Genomic DNA, 11,640 nt, shown 5'->3' with positions numbered 1-11,640 from the left:
CACCTTGGAGCATTTAATGGCTGCGGGGCAGCCAGCATTGGTGGGGATGCGTTCTCCCCTGATTCTTCCCATGGTGGAGCAGGAAAGCCCGCTATCTGAAAAATCCTGCCCATGAGTTTTAATTTTAATTAACAGTCCTTTATGTGGGATCTTACTGAATGCCTTCTGAAGGTCAATATATAAGCTATATCGACTATGATGAACTGTCAGGTTCTGTTTCTCTCTCCACAGATGCTGCCAGACCCGCTGAGTTTTTCCTGCACTTTCTGTTATATTTCAGATTTCCAGCATCCGCAGTATTTTGCTTCTGTATAAACTAGAGGCATTCCCCTGTCCACTGTTTCAGTTACATTCTCAAAAATTTCCATAAGGTCCTCATCCAAAGGGACAAAACTTTCTGAAGAAACTCGGAACAAACCAGCCTCAAAGGTCTATAACATGATAGATTTCAATTGGATGTTGCTGAAGAAAGCAGGAAGAACTGGACAATGGACAGGCTGAGACAGGAATGTCGGACCACTAAGAGGAGGCCATAGGAAAAGCAATCAATTGGACTGAAATATTAAAACGAAAACAACTGATGAAGCAGAACAACATTTACATGAACAGGTGTCATGGACAGGGGCATAGCTATCGATAAGCTCGCTTTCTTCATTTATGGGATGTGGGCTTCACTGGCTGGGCCAGTATTTATTTCCCATCCCTAGTTGTCCTTGAGAAGGTGGTGGTGAGCTGCCTTCTTGAACAGCTGCAGTCCTTGTGGTGTAGGTACACCCACAGTGCTGTTAGGGAGTTCCCGGATTTTGACCCAGTGACAGTGAAGGAATGGCGATATATTTCCAAGTCAGGATGGTGAGTGGCTTGGAGGGGAACTTCCAGGTGGTGATGTTCCCATCTATCTGCTGCCCTTGTCCTTCTAGATGGTAGTGGTCATGGGTTTGGAAGGTGCTGTCTAAGGAGCCTTGGTGAATTCCTGCAGTGCATCTTGTAGATGGTACACACACTGCTGCTACTGTGCGTCGGTGGTAGAGGGAGTGAATGTTTGTGGAAGGGGTGCCAATCGAGTGGGCTGCCTTGTCCTGGGTGGTGTTGAGCTTCTTGAGTGTTGTGGGAGCTGCACTCATCCAGGCAAGTGGGGAGTATTCCATCACACTGGTGGACAGACTTTGGGGAGTCAGGAGGTGAGGTACTGGCTGCAGAATTCCCTTCCTCTAACTTTTATCTTTTTAATGTTAAAGGCGCTATATAAATACAAGTTGTTGTTGGTGAAGCTTAAAGCTGGGAGTTTAATGGGGCATTTATATGAGGCATTTTAAATGGGGCATTTTATTGGGGCACTTAATGGTGCATTTAAAATAACCCCACTGAACAACTGTAGACCCAAAGCTGGTAGGATTGGCACATGCCAGTCTGAATAATGTCTTGGACAGTCTCAGCTCAGATGCCCAGACAGGACTTCGCTGTTCCAAGCAGTAAAAGGGACGGATTTTGCCTACAAACAGCTGAAAGAGAAACAACAGAATAATCAGATCTGCCAGAAAGTTTAACGGCGATATTTGAAAATGAAGAATTAATTCTAAATCATCCCCTTTATGTGGATTACGTCTTCCCTCTGGTTAAGCTGACAAGTGTATTAATTTAATGATGAATTAGTGTCACTTAACTATTTCAATTCGTTCAGGACTCAAATTATCCGAGGGATTTGCGGAGTGGATCTGGTCCCCCCGCTGCCTGCTTGCGGTGCGGTGTTGCTTTAATTACAATCTCCCACACAATAAAGCGCCTTTTAATTAACGTCCATGTACCGAAATCAATCCGCACCCTCACTGGGATATCCGCCTGCCTCCTAAGCATTGTAAAAGTACCACCGCAACATTAAAACCCCGAATCTTTTAAAATACCAACGCTTTCGTCGATATATTGTCGAGGAGTGGCATGGCCTGAGATTTTACAGCTTTGCCTTTGGCATTGAAGCAGAGTTTGTTTTGTCTTCAAGGGGTGACACAATTCATAACATCCCAATAGAAAATCACCCCCCCTGAGCTTTGGGTGACGGGAAGTCGGTGTCTCCGCGATTGTTTGAAGCTTTGACGATCAGACATCCTCGCTTTAAGGAGGTAGATAAATAAAACATGATCTTGCCTTGGGCTCAATGACATCAGGGTTTTCTCTCTCTCTGGTTGATTTTCCTCTGTTTCTTTGCTGGGAGATTGTCAGTCCGGGCTTTTCAGGGTTTGTTGGGTTGCTGTGTTTCTGGGAGTGTGTGTCTGGGTGCAGTTTGTTTTTGGAGGGCTCTATTTAACCCCCACTCGCCTCCTTTCTGCTCCCCTCTGGAACAAAAGGCAAGAGATCACCTCAGTGCTTTTGTTCCACACTCTCTTATTATTTTGGAGGTCTGAAATTCTCAGGTGCCAGGCGTGGAGAGGCAGCAGATCCATTGCTGGGAAACGGTGGGAAAGCTGGCTGGAAGGAAGCTCCAGATGTGAGGCCAGAGACCAGCTGCAGATGCCTGGGCTGGAGAAGGTCGGGGGGATGCTCAGTCTGCAATTGTGCCCAGCCCATTGATGCAAGGCTACACCTGTGCAGTCAGCGTTTGAAGGGGGCAATCTGTGTGAAGTGATGCCACACTGCAGCGGTTGATGGTGAATGCTCTCCCCTCCCTTCTCTCCTGCTCCCCTTGGATCTTCCTTCTCGCTGTTTTCTGCTAGGATGCTGAAGGCTGTGGCGTGAATGAGATGGCAGCCGGTCGGCTCCTGCTCTACGCTGGCCTCTCCATGGCCCTGTGTGCCCTGGGCATGCTGGCTGTGGCCATCTGCTCCGACTACTGGTACCAGACGGACGCCAGGAGGCACCGGGAGAGGTGCAAAAACTACGCTAGCCGCACCAACCACCCGGGCTTCATCTACACTTCCAACAACCTGCCCCTCCGTGCCAGTCGTGACCAGCTGGACCGCTGGGAGGAGAAGCTGCTGGTCGCCAGGAACCGACGCCATCTGTTTGCCATGAGTGCTGCCGACGAGTGCAGCAGGATGTACAACTCCACCAACACCGGGCTCTGGAGGAGATGCCACCGGCTCGGCTTTGACCAGGACGTCGCCGAACTGATTGCCAAAGGTACCGGGGTTGGGAGGTGTCATGTTCGCGTTGTCATAGACCATTCAGCCCCTCGAGCCTGCTCTGCCATTCAATGAGATTATGGCTAACCGAGTTCGCCCCCATCGGCTCACCTTGGTAACCCTTAATACCCTTTGCCTGGCAAAAACCTATCGATCTCAGTTTTAAAATTTAATCCCCCAATCTCAACAGCTTTTTTTTGCAGGAGAGAGTTCCAGATTTCCACCGTGCTTAGTGTGAAGAAGTGCTTCTTAACATCCCCCCCCCGCCACCCCCCACACAACAACCTTAGTCTAATTTAAAGGTCCTGCCCCTTGGGTCTGGAATCTCTCTCTACCAGAAGAAATCATTTCTCTGTATCTAACCTATCAAGTCTTTTAATCTAACTAAACACCTCAATTAGATCACTGCTTAATCTTTTATGTTTAAGGGAGTACAAAGCTGCTTTGTACAACCTGTTTTCATAGTTTAACCCTTTCAGCCCTGGTATTGTTCTGATGATGAATTGCATTATACCTGGGTGGCAGTTTAAGTTTCAATACCTGGAAGCAGAGGACAGAAGCTCTGAACATACTGTGGGCAAGGAGAGTTGATTAAACGCTACATAATGAATTGGGGCTGAGGGAAGGAGGAGGGCATCAGGTATTTTGAGGCAGGTTTGAAATGCCTCTTTGTGATGAAGCACACATAAAGTGTAGCTTTTTGAACAGTTCCATGGACCCTGGCTGCAGAGAAGCCAGCAACTAGTACGCTGGAATGCTTTTTGAACTGTTCGATTTTTCTCCTTAGCAACCTCCCTCCGCCCCCGCTCACCCCACCCCACCATTACTTCGAGAGTAATCTCTCCTGCTCGGGTACGCTTTAACAAGCCCTGCTCACCCTCTGCCGCCCTGGCATGAGTTGGTGGCAAACAATTTGGCCATGAGGATCCACGGCAGCTTGAGTCTGGCTCTGACCTGACCTAATGCCCACCTTTTGGAAAGTGGGTGACTGGGCAGTGATCAGGAGCAGAGGTCCTGCCCTCATTCTCTCCTCTCCCCACCCTGGGCACTGCCTCAGTGGAGACGCACTAACCCAGCAGATTGAGGAGCAAACTGAATACTCCCAGGGAGATGGGGTTAGGGTTTACCTGGCCAGCAAACTTCATGGGAAATGCAATAGAGCAAACCTTCTGCATGTGAGCCCAAAGTTTCCAAAATAGTAATTTGTCCGCATTCCATGACTGTTGAGAGATTATCAAAAAGGCTGTTTAAATCCGGGCTAATGGTTAACCATTAGCCAACTGATTAACATGCAGAGGTCTTTGGGATGCCCATGTTGCCACTGTTTCATACGACAAAGATTTACTGTAAAAGTAAATTAAACTCACGATCAGGAGGCCTCAAAATTAAAGATGTCTCCTTTTAGATTTCCTCATTGTTCAAACTGGTATGGAATTGGGGATTGGTTGTGGTGGAGGGTGAGCTTTGGTGGCCGGTCACAGTTGGCTAGTTCTCTTTATTACTGAGAAATTAAACCTAACACCAAGGAGCACCTCCAAAGGTTGAAGGAGTGGGAGGGATGACTGGTGTTCATGAGATGACACCAAGCATGAGTTTTAACTGTCTTGAGGGGCATGAGGAGACCTATGGCTTTGAATGCTAGCAGAAGAGAACGTGTTGGTGGAGGAGAAGGTGTGATGAGCATTAAAGTATGGCGTAATTCACGGCTTTGAAATGGTGAGAGGAATTCCGTGCTGTGTATGACTTCTCAGTATGTTCCATGTTGAGCTGGTTACTGGTGGGTGTCTGTGTTTGTGCAAATTTGTAACTGAGACTGGTACCAGCTGGTTTACACTTACGTGGGTGGAAATCACATCTTGAGTTTTTGAAGAGCTTCAAGGATGATACAATTAAATGAAAACTTTACAGCAGCAAACAGTGCAGGGTGACAGTATTGCACTGGTGACAATATGAGAAACTAGCAGCAGAGTGCAGTGGATAGTAGAACACACCCAACTACCTCCTAAACTGATCAGATTAGGAGCAGCAGTAACAGTTAGTTTAGGTGGAGTAGCAGTGTCAGGTGGTGACAACTAGTTAGTGACATTGCACTGGCATTGTCAACGAGTGACATTGCACTGGAAGCACTGTTTTGAGCCATTAAGCTAACAGAAACACTGGTTAGTTGCACAAATCTGACAGCACTAGTTAGTGAATTAAACTAGCAGCAATAGTGATATTTTATTAATAGCAATGTTTGGTTATATTGAACAGAGATGCTGGTTTGAGGAAGCGACAGTGAATGATATTGGATTAGCCACACCAATTAACAATATTAGACTGCTAATGCTGGTTAGTGACATTTGATTGCAGCAGCATTAGTTACATAAGACTGATGCTACTGGTTAGTGTTGTTAGACCCCTAGCACCAGCTAGTGATGTTGGACAGCTAGCATTGGTTAGTTATTGAACTGCAAGAGTGGTCACTAATGTTTGACTGGCCCCACTAGTTAGTGATGTAAGACCGTACCATGGGTTAGCGGCATTAGACTGCTGGCAATAGTTTAAAATATTGGATTACTAGCATTGCTAGTGTGCAACCAGTTACTGACATTGAAACACTGGTTAGGGGGAGAAACCATGGGCACATGATAAAGAAATACCGTTTTGAATCCGGACCATTCATTTGTGACATTGGGTAAGTGTCTCTATTCAACTGGAGTTAGAATTGGTCAATGTTTCAAGGGTGTAATTTAAAGTCCAAAGATATTATTTCACCTGATGTAGATCATTAACATGACCATGTTTAGAATATTACCTGCAGTTTTGGACAACCTGGGATACTGCAGCTCTGGGAAGTGCAACAATAAAACTCTGGATAAGATTCAGTGAGCTAAGTGGGAACTCCAGAATGGGCAATGCGCAGATACACAAACTGCAGGCAGGCCCAGCCAGAGATTGGAACTGCTTAGTCTGTGAGCGCGGAACCAAGAAGACATGCGTATGACTTTAAACAAGACTCTAAAACAAATACTGCGCACTCTTCTCAGATCAATCAATATGCGGACTAGGCTTCCAACCAAAACAATACTCTTATTTAGGATTGGAAAAGGAGGCTAAAAGGCAAACTGAGGAATGAACAAATACTGTGGAGAACAGGATGGTTCCTGAGCTGTTTGGGTCATTGGGAAGGATCGATTTCTGAGGGGCAGTGTGTGTAGCTCAAGGATGTAAGGCAGGACTTTTGTAAGTGACTGTAGGAAAGGCAGAGACTAGTGCTGAGTTGCCTTTGCTGGAGAGACCATGGGGAACATATGGAAGGGACAGACTAAATGGGCAAATGACTATCCCTTCCTCCCGATTCCCTTTGGTTCCATCTTCCTTTACGATTTTTTTTTTTGACTGTCGCCTCTTGAAGGTGCTGACTTTTGTTGGAATGAAGTTCCACATGCACAGGCTGTCCTCTGGCTCTGCTTCCATGGAGTGAGGTATTTGACTGTGGAGGGCATCACAGCTGAACCTGATCTTATTCCTATTTAATGCCCACACCCACATTTTCTAGCAGGGGAGCACATGATAGTGATCAAGAGTAAACAGCCTAGCTGATTACCCCTCCTCTCTAACTTGGGAAGATTAATTATGGTACTCTAACTCGCTGCCCACTCTCACTGCTTGCTGAGATCACAGCACAGATCGCAGATTGAACTTGTCCAGCTTAATTACTGAGTAGAGTCACTGAGCCAGACAGCTCCTGTATTATGATATTTTAGCCTCAAAACTCAGTGAAATGTAAGTTTGTTTCCCAGTGCTCATGGTGGCTCTTTCAGATCAGTCTGATCATTAATGGATAACTGGGACAATAATGTATTGGATGTTATTGGAGCTAGCCATGAGGGACAGGATCGGTTTGATTTCTGTAGACATTTTTTATTGAAGCGCTTTGAACAAAACAACAGCCTTGTAAGATTCTCCAATTTAGTTGGCTAGCTAGTGGTAACATTCTGAGTCTGGAGGTTGTGGGTTCAGTCCCCACTCTAGAGACTTGAGTGTTGTTGATGCATCTTCATGCTCTTCCCTTGCAAATGGGGTGTGAAGTAGGGGAAGGATTTGCAAGACGATTAATCTGCCTGACAGGCCCATGATGTGAAAGTTCCTTCATGGTTGTAATCAGTTTTATACCAGTCGATGGAGGAGGGATTATTCCTATACAATGGGGGTGGGGAGGGTAGAGCCCACACTATGAAGGCAATGTCAACTCAAGAGTTCAGAGCCCGAGCTGCAGCCTCCACACACTGGCAGAGTCTGGACCAGGGCTCAAACACCTTCCTACTTCAGCTGGTAATGCTACCGCTGAGCCAAAGGCTGGCTGCATTCTATGCTGATAATCCAGGCTGGTGCAGTACCAAGGAAGTGCTGCACTGTTAGAGGTGCAGTTTTTCGGATGAGCTGCTAAAGAATGATGGTTCAGTCATCAGCACTGTTTGAAGAAGAGCGTTGAGTTCTCCTGGTACCTCAGGTTAGTTTGCTTTCCTGACCCAACAATACCCAAAACAGAGCGTGGTCATTTATTTGTTGCTTGTGGGATTTGCTGTGTAGAATAACAGAAAAAGGGTTTGAGTCTCAAAAGCAAACCATTGATTGTAAAATGCATTAGAACATTCTGAGAATGCATTAAGGTCCGAAAGAAGTTCAGTCCTTCCACCTGTCAGGTAATGAGCCATATTTGATTTTGATTGACCAGTTCCATTGCAATGAGAATGTTAGCGATTCAGGCTCAGCAGATCCAGTATTTACATTTCTTCCTGAGTCCCTGACCCCATTCTGTGCAGACCTGTCCTTCCATGAAGGGGGAGACTCTCTTTCTCCCCCCTCCCCTTGAAGGGGCTGAAGGGGCTGACTCTCTTCCCCACCCCCCTGCACCTTGCAGTATTGTGCTCAGGAGTGGGTACCCTGATAGACTTTTATTTCATCTTAGGCCCATGAGCAGTGAAGCTGAATTATCCCAAATGGAACCTGGGCTATTGGGGTTTGTGTGCCTCAGTACTACAGTTTTCAGTTTATTTAACAACTGCAGCATCAAAGGAGCAGTTTAGAAAGTTTGTTCATTATCAGGTGACTAATCTCCTTGTTTAATGCCAAATAATGGTGAGTCTGAGAAATTGAAGGGAAATTGGAGAGGAAATTGCAGAGAACGTCTATAACACAGGGGATTAGCTCCTTCCAATACACGAGAGAGATCTGCCTGTGATTCAGTACTCTATTAACATGTAAGGAATTATAGCAGCACATTATCAGTGCTCCAGAAATGAGTTGTCAACAGTGGACCACTAATATCACAGGAATTTAGTGAATGAATGTGTGTCTATTGTCCAATCTCATTACTGTCCGTGGGAATTTGCTGCCCCACCCCCCCAGTCTGAGGGAAATGGCCCCCTCCCCCGCAGTCCGTGGGAATGCTGCTCCTTCTGTATCAATGGTAACGGTACCCCTCACAGCCCCCCCTCCCACAACTCCTGTATCAGCGGTAATGCAGTCTCCCTGAATGATAATCCTACCCACTCCTGTTCCTGTCCATGGTAAACCAACCCTATATGTCAGTGGGAAACCTCCCCGTACCCACCCTCCTCCCCCACTCCCCGGGTGCTGGTGGTAATCTTACCCTCCCCAGTGATGGCGGTATGTCACTATTTAACCGCACTATCAAATTTATTGCGTCTCTGTTTGTAGGTAATGTTGATGCCCCATTATAGTATATGATAGTACCATCCTGAAGATGGTAGTCCCTCTCTCTATAAATGATAACACTGCCCCCATTGTTAATGGTAGTGCCAGCCCCTTGTGAATGGTAGTAACATCATTCTGAAAATGGTAATGCCACCACACTGTCGACGTTCATGCCAATCGGTGTAGATGTTATTGCCTCCCCAGTGCCCTTCCACTCTCTAAATGATCAGACTGCCTATCCAGCATCCAATACTGGATGAGCAGAAACTTCCTTCCATTAAATATTGGGAAGACCCAAGCATGGTCTTCGGTCCCTTGCAACAAACTCTACTCCCTAGCTGCTGATTCCAGTCCTCTCCCTGACAGCTGTCTGAGGCTGAATCAGCTGTTTGTAATCTTGGTGTCACATTTGACCCTGAGGTGAGCTTCTAACCACATATCCACACCATCACTAAGACCACCCAATTGCACCTCTGTAACATCACCCAACTCCACTCCTATCTCAGTTCATCTGCTGCTGCAGCCCTCATCCATGTTTTTATTACCTCTACACTTGACTATTCCAATAAACCCCTGCTCAGCCTCCCACATTTTCCCTCCAAAAATGTGAAGTAATCAAAAACTCTGCTAGCTATAGCTATAAACTCACGTGAAGCCCTGTTCATCCATCACCTTTGTGCTTGCTGACCGACATGGGCTTCCAGTTAAACAATACCTCTATTTTAAAATCCTCATCCTCTGCCCTTTCCTGCACTCTCCTTCAGCCCCACAACCCTCAGATACCTACACTCCAAATTCTGGCCTCTCTGTGCATCCCGATTTCAATTGCTTCACCATTGGTGGCTGTCCCTTCAGCTGCTAATGCCCTAAGTGTTGGGATTCCCTCCTTAAACCTCTTCACCTCTCTATCTCTCATTATCTCTTAGAATGCTCCTTGAAACCTGCCTCTTTAACCAAGCTTTTGATCACCTCCCCTGATCTCATTTTAAGTGGCTCACTGTCAATTTTTGCTTTATGAAGGAGCCCCTTGGGATGCTTTATTATTTAAAGATGCTGTATAACTACACATTGTTGCTGTTGGTGAAATCCCTCTGAAGTTAGTAGTGTCGTGATTCTGTAGATGGGAGTGCTTCCTCAGTCCTACCCTCACATTTCCCTGTCAAGTCACAAGTTAAAGAAGGTTCACTTATTTCTGAATATTGTTCATATCAGTGATAGGGAATTGAAAGCAATTTAATTCAGGCAGTCAATCCACATGAAATACTCCCGGAGCAGATACAGGATGGGTTAAATATGGAGTAACACTCCCTCTGCACTGTGCCATCAAGCACTCGAGAAGAGATACAGCATGGGTTAGCCACAGAGTTAAGCCCCCTCTGTCCAGTCCCACAGCAGATACAGGACATGTTAAATATAGAATAACGTTTCCTCTGCACTGTCCTATCAAACAGTCTCAAAGCAGGTACAATGCAGACTGGAGGAAGGCTATTTCCACATTAGACATTTACAAGGCATTTTCAGGGCAGGTTAGATACAGAATAAAACTCTGTCTACACTGTACTTCCAGGTAAGTACAAATTTAGTTAGATACAGAGTGAAACTCTCTACGGTGTTGCATCGAACACTCCTTAGGAAGATACAACACAGGTTAGATAGAGAGCAGAACTCCCTCCATACTATCAAACACTCCCATCTCAGGTATATTGTTCCCCATTATTTGTCCATTGCCACACTGCTCATCATATGGTGTCTCTGAGTGGGTTTTTGATTCTGCTCTTGTGCATTGATCATATCGAGAGTGGACAAGGGAGAATTTAATTTAATTGACACTCCTGACCTCTCCCTCAAGCACAGTGATTGAAAAGGTAACATGTTAATGCTCAGGTACCAATAGGGAAACACTAGGCTTCTTGTTAACGCCTCACTTAAATTGCTACCTTGGAATTATTGCAAGTTATTCATTAGTTTGTGTTATCTGTAAAACTGTTTGAAATGCCCTTCGATACCAAATGTTATTACTGTCAGAGTTGGGGTGGTGAAGGTAATAATGTGTAGATTAAGTAATAAAGTTGGTGGTGATATGAGATACAGTGGCATATAACATGTTGTGAATGGATGCTTCTCGAAAATCAGTGAGTGCTACACATTAGATCGGCAAGAAGACAGATCAGATTGGAGCTGTCAATTGTGCTGAAACTATATTGCAGCTGTCCATTGAAAGGATGTGTGGCACATAAGGAGAAATGTAGCTTGAGTTTGGTGGAGCTGTCCCTGGTTCTGAAATGTCATCAAGTTCTATTCACTCACTTGCATCATTCACTGCTGAGGCGAGGCTGACCCATACAGGGTTAGAATTCATTACCATCACTACCATAAACGTGCCTTGTAACTGATATTTGAAATATTAAGTAGTGGCTAATGGAATTTATCAGTACCACCCATGCCCGAGATAACCTAATAAAACGTATAACCAGTACAAAGCAAGCTTAAAGTTTTAAGTTGTGTCCGACACTCAAAATCTAAATGGCGGGATTCCAACAGACAATTAATAATAATATGAAGGAAAAATACTGCGGATGCTGGAAATCTGAAACAAAAACAAAAAATGCTGGAAAAACTCAGCAGATCTGACAGCATCTGTGGAGAGAAAGGCAGAGTTAACGTTTTGAGTCCGTATGACTCTTCTTCAGAGCTCTGAAGAAGAGTCATACGGACTCGAGACAATTAATTTTGATTGATTAATGTTGACCCTCCACTGCCCTTACATAAATGTTACACACACTTCAAACAGAATTGGAAGACACGCTCAGATAATAACACA

The 11,640-nt window shown here is 45.4% G+C and overlaps 1 protein-coding gene across 2 annotated transcripts in view; it reads left to right on the top strand.

Moving 5' to 3' along the window:
* Window positions 1-2,151: 2,151 nt before the first annotated feature.
* Window positions 2,152-11,640, top strand: part of LOC144696793 (transmembrane protein 178B-like) — a 431,205-nt gene continuing 421,716 nt past the window's right edge. The window contains exon 1 of one of the 2 annotated variants that reach the window (XR_013580244.1): window positions 2,152-3,114. Coding sequence is in view for 1 of the 2 variants with exons in the window: in XM_078568540.1 (XP_078424666.1) it covers window positions 2,736-3,114 (379 nt within the window). In the remaining variant the exon portion in view is untranslated. The remainder of the gene's footprint in view (window positions 3,115-11,640) is intronic. The other variant, XM_078568540.1, reaches the window with a different exon arrangement.

Source organism: Cetorhinus maximus, chromosome 22, assembly GCF_964194155.1.
Source record: "Cetorhinus maximus chromosome 22, sCetMax3.hap1.1, whole genome shotgun sequence".
Taxonomy (NCBI): Eukaryota; Metazoa; Chordata; class Chondrichthyes; order Lamniformes; family Cetorhinidae; genus Cetorhinus; species Cetorhinus maximus.
The sequence above is the reverse complement of the archived record's forward strand: the minus strand, read 5'-3'. Positions and strand labels throughout refer to the sequence as shown.